Source organism: Platalea leucorodia (genome assembly GCF_965183815.1).
Source record: "Platalea leucorodia genome assembly, chromosome: 1".
Classification (NCBI taxonomy): Eukaryota; Metazoa; Chordata; class Aves; order Pelecaniformes; family Threskiornithidae; genus Platalea; species Platalea leucorodia.
The window spans coordinates 69478870-69496318 of NC_138823.1; the positions used below are offsets into that span (position 1 = coordinate 69478870).

The 17449-nt window shown below is 47.0% G+C and overlaps 1 protein-coding gene across 1 annotated transcript; it reads right to left on the reverse strand.

Annotated features, from left to right (window-relative positions):
* Positions 1-12110: 12110 nt before the first annotated feature.
* IRX1 (iroquois homeobox 1) lies at positions 12111-17142 on the reverse strand (the record flags this gene model as incomplete). The annotated part of the gene is made up of 4 exons (XM_082316045.1): positions 12111-12168; positions 12561-12633; positions 13187-14201; positions 16879-17142. The coding sequence occupies 4 exons, from the start codon at positions 17140-17142 to the stop codon at positions 12111-12113; spliced, it is 1410 nt and encodes a 469-aa protein (XP_082172171.1).
* Positions 17143-17449: the final 307 nt, after the last annotated feature.

The following is a 17449-nucleotide window of genomic DNA, read 5'->3' on the forward strand; positions in this document are numbered from 1 at the left end:
ACAACTTAGCTTTCACACTTCTTCTGAGAGCATCCTCATACCCAGATAGCAGCCACACAAAATGTAAGGCAAGTTCAGACTTCGTTAGCTTCCTGGTGGATTTACCACAGATTACCAGAAGTATACAAATTTCCTGTGTTCACAGTAAATCATCTCCTCTTACCTCTTGTCCACATGTAATCACTTAGACTCACAGAGCGGCCCTTATGAGCAAGGCCTGGGGGAATAATTTCTTCACTCTCTAACGTACACATGCACACACATATACAATAGTAGAAGGCCATATAAATTTTAAAAAAAGTAGTTGGTGACATGAATTGGTTTCCGCTTCCTCCTCTGTTCCACTGCTTTCATTTCTTGTAAAGTTAGTAAGAAGATCACTACAGAGAAAATGTAACTTGAGAAGGAATTTATATGTTCCCTCAAGTTATTCCTCTCCAAAGGGAGATGCTGAATTAAAGCATCACTACGCCCTTAAGGTTCTGGAAAGTAAGCCATGGGAGACACACAGGTTGTACACCTCCATATCCGATTCCCCTCAAAAGTTATTAATCTCTTCCGTTAGCCCACTAGTCTGTATTTTAATTCTACCAGAGGCACCATCACCACTACACTCTTCATTGTATCCCACTCTCTTTTTCAAAATGACACCCCGTTTTGTTCTCTTTCGTTCTTAAAAACTCCTTCTAGTAAAACTTTGTGCTTTGTGGCACTTATCAGTATTATTTAATTCATATTTTCAAACAGATTCCAAACTGCTGACGTTCAGAGAAGCAGTGAAGTATTTTTGCTATATCCATCCTCGTAAGTCTCCTGCTCCCTCACACAACCTAAAGCATGCCTGTCTCAGATGAAGAAAGTATCCATTTTCCCTTCTCCTCTCTGTGTAGAGGAGAACCACATATATGGATATATTTATCATAACCTCACTTTGCAAAACAGTATTTTTCAAGGTTTACCATCTCTTTTAAAACAAGTTTTCCAATGTTTTAAATGATCTTATTTTACATATAGTTTTGCATGTGAAGTTGTAAATTATTTATCCTTTTATACAAAAACTTGAAGTATTTGCCTGGCATTTTTAGAAATTTGTTCATTAAAAAAAAACTGTTTATAAAGGAATTTTCCCAAATATTGCATCATTTTGTAGGTTAGATTGTTTCTCTAAATATACAACGTATTTTTCAAACCAGAGACCAAGAGTAGGTTCCTCAATCAATTTTTAACCACTGAAATACATGCAGGAATTTTAAAATATTTTTTAAGTTAAAAAAAAAACAACCTTTATCTCAAGGCCTTCCTTACAACTGTAACCCTTTCTAGGGCAAGCTGCTCTGATGAATCCAGTGAGAATAAGCATAATTTGTAAATATCAGATTGCTTTCACTCACATAACTAAGTATGGATTTCAGTGTGTAAATTCAGATACAAGAGTCAAAATGTTTCCAGTGACAACATGGGAGTTGATGACATTGTGGTAAATATATTATGAGGCTGTGGATGCAATTTAATGGCACCAGTTCTGGCTCCACCACTCACCTGCAGTCACTGCGAATCTTTGAAATACCCCAGTACACCTGAGTCTCTGTCAAGTGAAAACCCTAATTCTCAGGCTCGGGTTCTCATTTCTGTCATAAACAAAGTAGCTAACTTGGGGAAACCACTTCTCTACCTCTGCGCCTCCATCCTCCACTGGTCTCACAGAGGAATTCTTTCTTTGTTATGTTCTGTGCAGATCTCATCTAGTACAATTTCACCTGTTCTAGGACAGAGGCTTTCTTCCACGTTATACAGGGCCATTTTTAAAAGGATTCCAGGTACTGCTATTTCAAGGCACAGAAAAATAATAATCACTTCCCCTGGGACTGTGAGTCTAAGCTGTTTGCTCTGTGATAGCCTAAAAAACAGTAAAATGCATATATTTGAGCAAAGTGTTTCTGTCACAGTAGAACCAAAAGCTGATGGATGAGAATGAAAAAAAAAAAAAAAAGAGAGAGAGAAAAAACCAAAAACTTACTTTAAAAGCAAGACTTTGTGTAGTAGTCTATGCAGTTTATCTTGCTCTTCGCTCTGAAACAGCTGGTAAAAGATTCTATGAAGTGCAGTGTGGTAAAACTGAACACTGATCTGATCTGTTTACGTAACTTACATGTTCCCACTGTTGCTTGCAGTTAACGTATGGATTTTCTTGAAATCGAGCTTATTGGATACATTTATTAAGGCCTGTGAAGTGTTTCCTATATGTAAATTCGGCAGGCCTGAATATAGAAATTTCACTTGCCCATGAATATTCCATGTTGCATATACGTAGAAAATCTAATCTGGAAGGTTCATTACTAGAACAGTTTTATTACTCCTGCTGCTGTATCATTATCAGACAGACAACATCCTGAATTTGAGTAGAGGAGACACTTGTTGGTTTGTTTGGTTGTTTTTTTTTTTCATTTTGCAGCACCTAGAATTAATAGATGGAGGAGTCCCCTTCACAATCACACATGAAGAATGCAAATCGTTATTTCTAATACCACAGCTCCCATGTTATATTACTCTAAATGGGTCTTCATTCCGGTAACTGTTGTGAGGTGAATTGTTAATATTCGATTATCAATAGTGATGTCACTAGGCAAATGCAAGTGTATCAGAGGGATCAGCCCAAAGTCAAAACTGAAGTTTACAAGGATTGAGATGAAAGAAATCGATATAAATAACGAGAGGGCAGTGCTACAAGGCTCTGCACTGGCTGACTTGCTAACCCTAAACCCTTCCACCTGAATTCTAACAAGTAAATCAAAGCACTCGTATCTGGATCAAGGCACTTTCCTGCTTTGCTTTAGTGACAAGGGAATGGGCATTACCCAGAAGCTGCAGGGTGATGTTCAGATGCAGCTAACAAACCACCAGCTCAGCTTTTCTTTTCCACAGGGCAAGCACTCTAAATGCTCCTCCTCCCCTTAACTTGCTGAAACTTGCAGCTGTGATTCACAACCTGATCAACAGTGATAGATAACAAACCACTGACCTTGAGGGCGGCTTTGTCTGTCAGCCTTCTTATTGCGTTGAGTCACCGCACTCCTCCTGTGTGTTATTTTAAGTAGCACATTTATCAGCCAGTACCAAACAGAATATGTGGCCATGTGTATTTTATTAGTGGGTTTTGAGTATTTAAAAAAAAAAAATCCCCCCCAAAAATCCGCTTTATTTCAAAAAAGGCTTGAAGGCTCTGACACACTTTAAAAATCTCCTTGTTTTCAGTCACAACATAAGGAATCTATATGGATGCTAATATGTTTGCATTTGTAGCTTTTCCAGACTTTTTTTTTTTTTCCTCCCAGCACACTGCAGTATAGCAATGTCAGAAATATACCATTCCCCATAACAGGACACATCTGTGGTGAATCTGCACAGAAGCAATTAATTTCCTTGTGGTATTTTTACACTGGGGGCTTAATGCAAGTCCCCATTATACAAACAAAAAGCTCTAGACAGCTCCTGCTGCCTGATAAAAAAAAAAAAAAAAAAAAATCAGATTGAGAAGGGCTGTTTGGCCTAGGACTGCTACAGGCAATGACTTGTAATGAGGCATCCCAACACTAATTATGAAGCTTATTAAAGAGAATTGTCTAAGTTGTACTAAAGTGCATGCTATAATCACCTTAAGGAAGACATGCATACTGAATTGGGGTCCTCCGGTTTCTTCTCTTAGAGAAGTGGACCCAGTGCTTAATGAAGCCAATTTGGGTCTCTGTTTATGGCAGCAATATTATTGTGCTTGGCAGACTGGTCAAGATGAATTTGATGGAGAGGCAGGTGAGAATCCCAGCAGCTTGGTGATAATTCACACATCATAGCCTTCACAACTAACTAACATCTGCAGGCAAGTGGGCCAAGAAACTGTCAAAAACAAATACTTCCAATCCAGGATTTTATTATTAAACTTCTCCCAAATCTTCACTAAGGTTGAAAAAGCAGTATTTCAGTGTACTGTTTCAGGAAAGGAAAAAAAAAAAAAGATTAATAAAGATGTTAGGAGGCTGAACTGCTGTGAGATTTGTTTAATTATTCCCCACAGTACTGCCCCAGCAATCTGCTGACATTTAGCCCCGACCTTGCAAATCCTCAGTAAATATTAATATATCAACTCAAACAGGGACCGTTGTTTTATTGGTTCACGGAGCTCAGAGAGATTCGCCACAGCAGTGAAAAATAATGTGCAGAACTGAGGAAGAACGGCTCCTTTGATATCACCTTCTGCTGCACACATGTGCTGGGAGCATCAACAAAATGGAAATTCTGTTACTTTGCCACAGCTGTAGAGTGACACTTCAGATGCCTTTGCTTCCCTTTGTACAGCCTGCTGGAATAATCCCAAAACCACAGTGGCAAGAGATTAGAAAACACACGCGCGCGCGCGCGCACATACACACACACACACACACAGAGGAACAGAGAGAGAGAGAGATCACATTTTATTATCTGACACAGTGAAAATTTTAATAATGGTAAGGTCCTATCTTAAAACCTAATAAGCTTTGCCCAGAGCAATGAGTGCGCTAATAAGAGCCAAGGAGAGCTAAGCGCAATCCACTGGAATCTGTTTACTACGGTGACTTCGCTGTTTGCCTCCATGAGCGCCACATAAACTTTTTTCTCCGAACAGTTGCCCCTATTGACTGCTTCCTAATGTATTTTCTGTGCCTACCAGGCCTCAAAAAATACCTCCAATTTATTTTCTCCCTTTTATTTGCTTGTGTCAAATGTAAATGTACATTATTAAAATATCTTCTCATAACTACACTGCCATTACTAATAGACGAGTGTTTGATGTGGGTCAATACTGCATCCAAAATTCTTGGGTTTAGGGGAAAGGGCTGCTGTGCAACATTTGGCATTCAGATGTATTGAGCTGCAGAGTTAATGCGTGATTAATTTTATTCATAAAAATGTTAATCACTTCATTGTGAGATCTTTTTAACATTCTGTGCACCGAACACCTTTTAACTTCTTTTTCACACAAGCTCACAAATGTATTTAATATTTTCAAACATTCGGTTATTACCAATAACACTGGTAATTAAACATACACTTAAAATGCAATAAAAAGCTGGCAAGTAACGGCACAGCACCAAACACAAATGGAAGCCCGCTGCCCACTGCCTCTCCCGTGCCCCCTCCCCCTTGGCAGCAACTGACCAGTTTCTTTAATGTGCACATTTTTGCAGAGTCCCGGAGGCATTTTTTTTCCTCGAGCATGATTCAACTCTCATTGACACAGCCGAATATTGTGAAAATAATACAACCCTATAGCACACTATAGATGGTGCTAAAAATACTTCTGTTCTCAGGGAGGGGAGGATCACCGCACTGGGAACATCGCGGCAGGTTGGGGGCTCCGGGGGTTTTGTTTTGGGTTGGGATGGGGGTTTTTTTGAGACAAGCACTCGAGCCTCATCCGAGAGTGGTGTCAGGCATTGGTGGGTGTGCCGGCTGCACTCACTGACTTCTTGTTTCCAGCTGGGCAAGGCTATTGTGAGTGTATTCAGCCAATGCACTCATGAAACTGGATAAATGGATTAGTGGATCAGAGACATCATCGGCATCTTCAAAAGGAAAACAGCAGCCTGCAAAAAGACTGACATTTGTGTACTGGGGCAGAGGGTGTGTGAATGCTCTGCCTCCTCCAAAGGGACAAGACAGTGATAAACTTTCCACACTGACCACCTCACTTTGTGCTACAATTGACCAACAAAATAAATGGATTGCTTCATTGTTTTTGAACCGTAGGCAGCACAGGGAAAGCGCTACTTGCGCAGCAACAAAGGACAATGTATTGTGTGGGGCCAACAGCTCAAAATAAAACCTTTAATTATCTACGGGTCAGCCATAAATCTGGAATAAAAATAAATGTTACTTTTTAAACTCGCCTTTAATTCTGCACGGAGTTTACGCCAGCGCTTTCTATTCTCTCAGGAGAGGCACTACCGGGACTCGGTGTGCGCCCCATGTTTGCATTTTTGCATTAGCTTGACTCCAGAGGAACATGTTGGGAAACAAGTTTGGCTATCAGACGTGAAGGATGTCTGTAATGTTAATTAAAGTAAGTAAAAACAGATAAAAGACATATTTTTTCCACTTTTTTTACAAACACCCATGCATGTATTCTCTTCATATACACAAAAGAGAAGCCAAAACTAATATTAATAATGGTGACGGGGCTCGAGTAAATTAATTCCTCACAGAAGTACATTGTTTAGTTTTAAGAGCTCATATTTTCGAAGTCTTAAATTTTGAATACCTATTTCTGTGGGGTTTTCAGTCTCCTGGTACTTCCAGCGATTCCCGTCCACATGGCTGGTTTTACAGGCCAGCTATGAACGGCACTGCATGGGGGCACCGCACAATGGGGAACACCAACCTCGCCAGGAGCCGTTTATGTAACTTTTCACTGGAAAACACGCCACGCAGGCCATGTTTATTACATGTTCCAGTGTTTTACTTGATTTGTTAGTCCCAGGTAAGATTTACTGCTGAAACGTAAAACTTGGCGGCTCGAAGCCTGGAATCGGACCCCACGTCCCTCCTCGCCGCAGCCCCCACGAAGCCGGCAGTGGGCTCAGGCCCTGCCGGCCATCTCTGCGGCCCTTCCCGGCGGAGGGGGACTGGCGGTCCCGCATAGCGTGGCTCCATGTTTGCCTCCCGCTTCCCGCAGGCCGGCGAGGACCGTCCCCGGCCAGTTTCGGCCACGGCTGCCTGACCCACGGCTGGTGGCTGGGTTTCGGGGCCTGCAGGTGGCACATGCGGGCCAGGGGCTCCCCTCCATCCGCCAGCAGGCCTGCAGGGAGGCAGGTAGAGCCAAACGCAGGACTTAGGCGCAGGGCGGTCGCCGAGATGGCGGGGGGGCCTCACCCCCGAACGGAGCCCGGGGCAGGGGGAAGGAGGACGCGCGCAGGGGCCCATGTTTTGAGGCTCTCCTTTGCGGAGCAGTTATCACTCATCAGCCCTTCCCCTGCGCTGCTTGCGTGCCAGCAGCCTGCCCAGCGCGCCTCCGCCAGCCCCGGCCATTCTTTACACCTCGCCTTTTAAGGACATTTGGGAATTAACAAAATAAAAATACAAAAAATAATAAAAAAAACCCCAACATCAGAACTGGCCAGGCGATGAAGACTCCCTGTAACACCTTCCCTCCCCAGCCGGGCCTGCCATTGGGCCCCGTAGGCCAGACAGGGCACAGCCCGGGTCAGCCTGAGCCCCTTCCCCGCCCCGGGGTGCCCACCCGACACGGCGGGCGGCCGGGCAGCCCCCCTCTCCCCTGGCCGAGGGGGACGGGGGCGGCGAGGCAGCGCCCCGGCAGCCCCTGCCCCGGGGCCGGGCCAGCGGGGCGGTGGGCGCGGGAGGGTGGCCGGGGCCGGCCGGGGCAGGGGAGCCGCGGCTGGGGGCGTCCCGCCAGGCGGAACTAACGCCGGACCGGCATTGTCCCCCCATCAGTCGCCGGGTTATTTCAATACGAGCCTGTTTAACACGGGGCCGGTGGCCGGCAGCGGCGAAGAGCCACCTCTCCTGCCGGCCCCCGCCTCCCCGCCCCCGCCGCTCTGCGCTCTTTGTAATAGTCTCATCTACAAGGACGATTGAAACTTTATAGTGCATGATTCATAGAGCGGGGCTGCGCTCGGAGCCGCGGTGCATATTACATTAATCAGTGTCAGGCCACTAAAACAGAGATATGAATATGAATTCTCCATATTGCAGGGGAGATAAATGTGCTTGTGAATAATTGATCGGCGCCCATGAAAAGAAAAAAAAAAAAAAAAAAAAAAAAAAGGCTGGAGGGGAGGGGAAGGAAAACATGGTCACACAATGAAAGTTACCGGGAGACCGGAGGAGCCGTGCGGGGCGGGCCGGTGCGGGGCGGCCGGCGGGACCCGGCGGGACCCGGGTGCCCGCGGCGGCTGCGCGGCGTCGGGGCTCTGCAAGTTTCGGAGCGAGCGCCTCGTAAACTCAACCCCAGCAACAAAAAGGGATGACAGGAGCCGGGAACGACAGCAATCATAGGAACGAGCCAGCTGAAGCACATGCACCCTGCTAATTTTCTCGTTCGCTTTCTCCGGGCTTTTTTTTTCCCCTAGTTAAAAATAGATTTCTTTTTTCAGAGTAAAACAGAAAAAGAATAAAAAATGAGGCATGCATACCAATGAGCACGTTTCATAACTACGTCTCTGTGACAAAGCTAAATCCCCGTAAAGCTGCCGTTTGCTTTTAGTGTGTTCTGGCAACTGCTAATTTCGGAGTTTGCTGAACTCGAGACTGTATCAACTTTTCAGTGTTCTTTCTGCACAGATTTCTGCCATTCTTCTGTTAATGCTAAGTAAATAATAACGGACACAAGACAGGCAGCTAATTTTTACTGGGGGAGGATGGAGGATTACGCAAACACGTACGAAAAATGTTTTCTGCCGCCCCCTTAAATAGCACGAAAACGTATCTTGGCACTCGGTTGTTGTTCTAAAAGAAGTATTACTCGACGCAGCTCCCATCCGATTCAATGCAAATTTTCCTATTGACTTTATTTATCAGGTTCGGGTACCGTCAGCGCTTAAAAAAAAAAAAAAAAAAAAAAAAAACGGTAGGCAACTAGGACTTTCCAATTTACTCTTATCAGCTCGAAGCATTCCCAATTAAGGCAAATCGTTTAGCTTAAGCTTCTCCTTTATTATTCTCCCTACACTCTGGTGTTTGCTGGTATACATCTGCCAGGGTGGGTCTCAATGAAAATGGAAAATACGACAGAAAAAACTACAAATTATTTTCCTGCCAGGGTGACGTAAACGATCATTCCTAGCCCGGCTCACGTGACAAGCGAAACCTAGGAAAGATGGAGCCCCCGCTCCTTCCCCAAACGGCGGCGGGGAGCGGGCGGGGGCGCTGGGTGGGCGTCCCGCCCGGCCCCGCACCGGCCCCGGCTCCCCGCCAGGGCTCCCCGCCAGGGCTCCCCGCGGTAACGCCGTGACCGCTCGCACTCCTCCGCTCTCGCTGAAACTTCCTCCAGGAGAAGTGGCCACTTCGGTGGGGCTGGCGGGGGGAAACAAACGAAATTGCCTCCCTCCTTCGGGTGGCAGCTGGGCTAAGGCAGCAGCCCTCGGGGGCTGCTGGGCGCTCAGGCACGCACCCACGCGAGACCTTTTCTCGCTTAACAACACGACGTTTCTCAGCTCGGCGCTGCAGCTGGCCTTACTACTTTGGGGCTTTCCCTTCTCTGCGGGGGAAGCCGCTTGCGCTCCTGTCCAGAAACTTTGGAAGCGGCTCAAGCACCCTTCGCCCGAGCACGCAGGCTCCTGCCCGCCGCCGGCAGGCAGCTCCCCCGGGCCGCCCCCGCCTTCGCCAGCCGAGGCGGGGAGGCTGGAGCCGGGTGCTTCGTCCCGTCCCCGGCAAACGCCTGCGGGGGCGGTGGGGAGAGGCGGTGGAGGGTGCCGGCTCGGCGCTGACCCCGCGGGGCTCCCGTTCACCCCCGCCGTAACCCCCTCAGCTGGTTGGGGAAGGAAGCACCACAAGCGTTACTGGGCGGGAGGGGGGTGTGTGGGAAATTCAAACAAGCAGATGGAAAACAAATAATCAGGTTCTGCAGCAGAGCCTGCTCTAGAGATGCTGAGGCTTGCGCAGGCGGAAGACTGCCAGCCAGATAACTCTCGGGAATTATCACTCTCCGGAGGATAATCAAAACTGGAAGCACGCTCCGCAGGATGTTGCTGGCTTTCTGGCTGCGTTGAAGGCGGGCGGGCGGCCTCCCCCTCCCCGCCCCCGGCTGAGCGGAGCCGCGGGCCGGCACCTCCGCCTGCCGCCGCGCCGCCCGCAGCCCACAGAGGGCGCTGCGAGCCTGCCCAAAGCCCGGCCCGCGCCCCGCCGCTCGGCCCCGCTCGGCCCCGCTCGGCCCTGCCCGCCGCTGGCCGTGCGGGATCGGGAGTGGGCGCGTACACACGCACACATTCACGCTCCTTTGCTCTCCACAGTTAAAGTCCCTTCTGACGTTAATATGCCGCAAAGCAATCCCTTCTCCTCTCCTCCCAAGCCAATTCGGCACCGCCGCCTTCGCTCCGCCTCGCAGAGCATCACTGCGCGCTTTTTACGCGCCGTCTCCCCTTTCGGAGGAGCGGTGCCCACCCAGGACGGCCGGGCGGGCGGCGGAGGGGGGCCGGGCCCGGGGCCGGCCCGCGGCGGCACCCCGGACCGCCGGGTTGCTGGGGGCCGGCTGCGCTGCCCGGGAGGAATTTGGGAACCGGGCCTAAGGGGGGCGAGGGGCAGCCGGTGCGAGGCCGCAGCTATTTCTTTTGAATTGATAGGAAAGAGAAAGCAATGCCATCAGGTTTACACCAGCACTGATCCGATGTGCCGTTTGGCTTTACAGGCGTGAAGCCCGTTTTCTCCCCACCCCCCACCCCCCTTTTTTTTAAAAGATGTCTTCCCTCTCTCTTTTCCTCGCTGAAAGCTAAGTATGGTTTGGTTAAAATTGTAACGTACTCTTTTGTTGGAACTGTTACCAACGCGGGACTGCCTGTGATTTAGGAAAAACAAAACAACTAAAGGCAAACTAATTAATGCTATGCTGGGAACCGCAGGATGTCAAAATGAGTCTCTTTTCACAGACAGCCCTTCAGATATGCCCCACAAAATCCATTTCGTCTGATCTGTTTCTCTGATCCGTCTGAAAAACGCAAAAAGTAAAAGCCTACCGCCTCCACGCCTTGGTTATCAGATCTCTAAGCGATAGTTTACCGAGACCCCTCTTTGCTTGCGATGATTTTGTAGCTAAATCATGATCGATATTCTGATCTCTGACAAGAATTTTATTAATATTTTATTTGAAAATCTCATCGTGTTTCCGACAAGTCCTGGTTTGAGGTTGTTTCAGTTTGGATAGGGCGTCACCACATTATTTCTTAATGACTTTCCCAGCTGCTTCTTTCCATTTTCCACCATCAACAACCATCTGGTATCTTATTAGCACCTCAATGCTCATTTAGTGTTCTCATTTAGGAGGAAAAAGAAGTAAACACTCAAAATATTACACCTTTTAACGGACAGTCTTTGGAAGATTAATGCCTTTATAAACCGATAGATTGTCTCAGTCTGTTTTTAACCAACAGATCTGAATCGCAGAACTTTCTTCTGGGAAGTGCAAGAACTGCCATTTTTTTTTTTTTTTCTGCTAAGATTGTGCTTAATCTCACAGGGAAAAATCTTTCACAGTCGTATTTCCTCTGTGCTTATGTAAAGCGTAAATCGTTACAAATAATTCTAGTTCCTAATCTAGTATTTTTTTCGGCTTCGGTCGGAGTGTATACCAAAGCACTAAAGCTCTTGATCCAATTTAGGAACCGGTTTGGAGAGCAAAGTTATACACCAGGGAACTGTGAGCAAACTTGTCCCTTTCATTTTCAAGAATGTATTTTATAGCGTAAGTGGAAGTCGGATCCATTTATGTTCGGAAAATGGATACTACAGAACACGTCTGATTCATCACAATTGAAAAAAAATAACTTCTATTTTACTAGTCAAGAACCAGCTTCACTCAGCTTCTTAAATTTACGTGTATGAAAAGCGAAGCTCGCAGCTTGTTTTCGACAAAATATCTACAAGAGTCATTAAAAGCTTGGATTTGGTATTTTAAGTTTCAGTTACCCAAAAGCAAAAAGATTTGACTTTTTAGAAAACAAATTATAAATGTTTGAATAGATTTGTAATATATGTATAAGATCTGCAGCAACAGAATACATACCTGAAGAGAGCTCATAATTTCATTTAGTTTATTAGACAAAAATATATGATTTAAACAAGTTTTGCTGACGCGCTATTTACAATCTGAAATCACTCTATATACAGAAAAAACACAAACACATGGGAAACATTTACCAAACAAATAATCCAAGAATGGTTAGAATAACACGATCTGAAATGGTACAATGAAGAAGGGGATCCATCTACAGATTTGTGTAATCGCTTTTATGGATTTGCACCACCTTATTGCAAAAAGAGATTGATGGGAGTCGTTTATATCGTTTCCTTTTTTTTTTTTCTGTCCTTAATACCAGTCTCTGTAATATTTTTTTCACCAAACCATTTAATCAAGCTGAAGGGAGAGCTGTTAAAATTCTCGGTGCTCCCTCTTGCTGAGCCAAAGAGCTGCAGGGGGGGAAGGGAGGAAGGAAAAAAAAAAAAAAAAAGAAAGAAGTAACAATCTTTCAGAAAAAAAAAAAAAAAGAGAATCCTTTCCTATAATTGCCTGTCTATTGCTATAGCATCCTCGTATTAGTTAATTGCACAGAAATCATTGTCACTGGTGTAATTAACACAAGATCTTTGAGGTCTGTTAAGTTTCAGAAAAGTTACAGGCTGGCTATGTACAATTGCAATTTAGCGTAACTTTGAAAAGATTACAGCAACTTCTGTGTTGTTCTTGTTGTCTGTATGTATTATTATGGTGATGATTAGGTGTTATAATTAGTCTTTATTATTCAAACACTCTGTTTCACATAAGTAACATTCCTGCAGTGAAAACAAACAAACAAACTCACTTGTCACGGACAGGCTGGAAGGGCGATTTTAGCGGCTGAGGTGGGGATTCAGTTCTTGGTACATTTTCTCTTTCTAGAAGGAGACAGAAGAAGGAAAAAAAAAAAAAAACAACAACAAAAACAGGAGAACCGTTTTAGAATAACAACAATAAAAATCCGGACAGTGTGCAGAGAACACACATCCCTCTCACCCTCTTGTTCAGACGTGTGTAGGTATATACGTGTGTGTGTGTGTCCAGCACTATTCCCTACTTTCAATATTTAAGGAGTATGCAAGCTTTTCTTGCCACGTTTTTGACTGTCATTGAAATTATTGGGAGATGAGGGTCAGAGAGGAGGGAAGGAAAGCAAAATTCAAAGAATATGTTTCACAGAGCTACTCCTGCATTCTCATCTTATTTGATGGGCGTATAGGGTGAGAATGTAATAGCCCACATGAAATGGGCTTAATGTGTGCAATCAACACGCTCCGGGGGGGGGGGAATCAACGCTAGGGTAAACTGTCTGTAACTCCGTTAAAAGCAATCAGTTACACCAGGGCTGAATCTGACACTATTCCTCAAGGAGAAGTTCATGTGCGTGTGTTGGGGGTGGAGGGAGAGGTGGATGCCTGATGCATTCATTACCTATGTGTTTGGGACTGGTCCTCTCTGAAGGTTTTTCACTGCTTAGGGCTCCCAGGGTTGCTGTTAAAACAGAAGGTTGTTGCTGGGCCTGGAGGTGGTGATTGTGATGAGCAGCGTGGTGGTGATTTACTCCCAAAAAGGACCTCACATTTAGCAGGGAACTCTGAGTGAGGAAAGCCCCGTTTGTCCAGTTGTGAAATTTGCCAATCTGGCATGTGTAGAGTCCATGGCTAGGGAGAAAAGCGGGGTGCTGGATCTGTGGAGAAGTGTGGTTAACCTGGGGAGGAGGGGGCGGGGGGGGAGAAGATTTCAGGGCGCCGTCGGGACTGGTTGCCGTCTCTGCCAAGGACCAAATCTTGGGTTTGCTGTGAGATGGCATCTGTAAATTGTTCTGTCCCCCGGGACTGACGATTCGTGTGCTGTTGTCAGAGGCCTCCTTCACCATGGCCAGCGCGTCTTCGGGTTTCAGCCCTTCAGACCCTGACAGTGCCAAATCCTTCTCCTTTTCCAGGTGCTGCTCTTCACTGCTTTGTCTCAGGAGCTCGGGCTTCTCCTCCTCTTCCTCGTTGCTCTGCTCCCCATCGTTCTCGTCGATTTTATCTATGTCTATGCTCTCCAGGTCGATTTCCTCATCGTCTTCGTTCTTCTCGGGGTCCCCCTCATTGTCGCTCCCGAAGAGGTTTGCATCTTCTTGGTCCTTACTCCTGGAGCCCCAGGTCACCTTGTTCTCCTTCTTGAGCCGCCGGCGGGCATTGGCGAACCAGGTGGAGACCTGGGTGAGGGTCATCTTGGTGATGATGGCCAGCATGATCTTCTCGCCCTTGGTGGGGTAGGGGTTCTTGCGGTGCTCATTGAGCCAGGCCTTGAGGGTGCTGGTGCTCTCCCGAGTGGCGTTTTTGGGCCGCCCCGGGTCCCCGTACTGGAACTGTCCGTAGGGATAATAGCCGGGAGCAGTGTGGGCGGCAAAGGTAGCAGGGTGGACACCCGGATTATCTTTCAGCTCGTACTGGGAGCCCTGCAACACATTCAGACAAGCGGAGAGGAAAAAGCACATCAATTATCTCGTTAGCGTCTCTAACAGACCTGAATAGGCTACTCCGGGAGCCGGAATACGCCTTTCAGCGGTCCAAAGCGTCTTCACAGGCAAATTCGGCCCTCCCCGCTCCAGGCTCTTCACGTTTAGATCAGACAGAGGTATTCCCAGATGATCCCCCCCTTCTCGCCGGGAAAGGAAAAGAGAGGGGCTAAGTTGGGCTCTGCCAGGCACGATGCGTATTTTCTCCGCAAACCAAACCAAATCGAACGATGGAAATGCAGCAACTTCGCATTCGCCTCGGCGAGACGATTTATTGTGCCCTCGAAATTATCAGGCAGAGCAAGCAGGTACTATACCACCGTTACAAACTAATGCCTGCGCACAACGTCGCATTTATCTGCAAAATATCCAGGAGGATATTATAAATGCATGCAGAGCGTTCTTCTTTGGCCCCAGATCTGCCTTTAAAAGGAGTTGGCGTGAGAGGAGACTGAGGAGATGAATGCACAACTTCAGTACTGAGACACTTATAATGTGAGAGATTTTCCACACACAAGCCAAGTCGTCCTCCCCCCCCCGCCTCGCCCCCCAAATCATACACCAAGATTCTGGTGTAAAACATTAACTTCTCACTGTTAGAAGAGCCTTTAAACCCTGGAATGAAAACTGACTCACGCATTGTAGAATATGGATATGCAGACACTTTATCTCATAAGTTTTACTTTGATCTGGGCAGAGCAAACACAAATTGTTTACAAGCGTTTAGAGACGGTGATTTATTTGCAATCAATATTCTTTTTATCATCAGTAGTAAAACACAGCAAGTCAAATTATCCCATCAGGTGTTTTGGTAAATAACATTTTATCTTTCTAGCAACCTCATTAGGCCTCATTATTACCGCAAATTGTCCAGATATTAACTTAATATTTTAGCTCTTTATTTACAAATGCTCAGAATTTTAGAATTTATTTCAAAATATCACCGTCACGGTAAATCACTGTAGTAAAATACCAGGATACTTTGCGAGTAGGAAAGAGAACTGTTCCTAAATAGCTAACATTTAAAGCCGTTTTCTTTTTTTTTTCTCGCTTCTACTACAATATCGCTTTTTTTCTAGTCCAGAAATACATTCTTAGTACTACTCTTGCGAAATTTGTGTCAGCCTTAACAACGAACCTCTTCAAAAATGTCCGCGAAGAAACTAATCTAACTTTGCCAAACAGTTAAAAAGGAACACGTATTTTAATTTCAGAGACAAAGCTTATACACAAAGAGAAGCCCGATGTAATTTTTGTAATGTGTTACAGAGTAGGCTTTCTGCACTCCCTTTATTCCGCTGTCTTTTGTTATTGTTGCTGAAATTATATTTTTTGTGTAATCTCTGTTGGGAATTCTTTTGAAGAAGCCACTTGTAAATCACTCACTGCTTCTGTGTCAACTTTTACTGCATTTCCAAAATCAAGGTTAAAAAAAGTAGGAAACGCATGCTGTTAAAAGTGCCTTCGTAGGAAATGTTTGCAGCACAAAATGATCTGTTTTCAGACGCTGACCCTTGTTCAACAACCTATCTAATCTACCTACTTGCCGACATATATGTGTTAAAAACCCTCACAAGTTATGTCTTGAATGCTCCCAGTTGTGAATATTCATACTTTTATGTTTCGGGGGGAGAGAAAAGAGGGGCATTTAGAAATTAAGTGGAACCTATGCATATCGCCGCCGAGAAATTTGGAGATACTAGCAACGAAAACGTTTCAACGCCACCGAGATAAAAACAGTTAGTTAAAAAAAAAAAAAAAAAAAAAAAAAAAAAAACCAAACCAAAAAAACGTTTCATTTTTTAACTATTACATTCTAAAGAAGAGGGAAAAAGAGGTCCGAGGACAATCTGGGTGACGGCAATTTCTTTTCGAGGTAACGCCAATACGCCTTTTTGCTCCCATGCGTATAATGGGATGTAGATGCCATCCTTTGCTTGATGCAAATCCGATCTATGATACTCGCCATAAACAGAGTATGAAAAGTTCAGAGAACAGAATGGGCCATTTTTAAGACTTAAGGAAATGTCTTGAAATAAACGGGGCGTACCAGCTACCGACACTGCACTTTGGCCTTTCGGACGGAACCTGTTTATAGCTCGGCGGCAAAGAAAAGGACCGGGAGAAGAGGGGAGCGCGCTGGAAAGCCAAGTGAAACCACGGGACCGACAATATCACCCGTCAACACCACCACCAATAACAACAAGGAGAGGAAAAAAAAAGAAAAAAAATAAAAAAGCCGAGTTGCTCGGGAAAGCCGACAAGACGGAGGCAGGAGCCCCGCTCAGCCCTTCCACCGCCAGGAAGAGAAACTCGGAGGAGTTTTGCCCGGCTGGAGCGACGGGGCGGATGGGGGCCGCGCCTGCAGACGGCGCCCGCCGCCCCCGTCCCCCGCCCCGGCGCGGGCCCCGGCCCGGGCCCCTCTCTCCCCCGCAGGCCCGCCGGCACAGGCGCTCCCCTCTCCGCGGCGGACCCCGCACCGGGCAGCAGCCGCCCCCGCGGCCTCCGCCCGCCCCTGCCCCCGGCTGCCTCTGCCTCCGCGGGTCGCGGCCGCGCTCGGCGGGCCCGGGGCGGGGAGGGGGACGACGACGCGGGAGGCGGCGCGGTGCTCACTCACCATTTGGGAGAAGAGGCCGAGGTCGGCGGTGTAGGGCAGGAAGGCGCTGTAGTTGGGGGCGCTGTAGGGGCTGGCGTACATGCCCAGCACCGAGGTGACAGCGGCCGAGCCGCTGCCCAGCTCGGCGCCCGCGGGCCGGCCCGAGGCGGCGGCGGCGGCGGCGGCGGCTGCGGCGGCGGCGGCCAGCACCCCGGGACGGTCGCTCCCGTAGACCGCCTGGCTGGCGCTGAGATACTGCGGGTAGCCCAGCTGGGGGAAGGACATCTCCGGGGCGCGGGCACAGCGGCGGAGGCGGCGGCACTGGCGGCAGCGGCGGCAGAAGCGGCAGAAATATTTAAAAAAAAAAAAAAAAAAAAAAGGGGGGGGTGGGGGGGAAGGAATTATACAAAAAAAAAAAAAAAAGAAGGGGGAGGAGGGAGCCTGAACAGCCGGGGAGGGGAGCGGAACAAACCCGGGCTTCTCTGGATCTCTCTTTCTTTCTCTGTCTCTCTCTCTCTTTTTCCTTCCCCCCCTCTCTCTTTACTGGAGTCAGGCAGGGCGAGAGAACAGAAATCGAGCCGATAATTTTCTC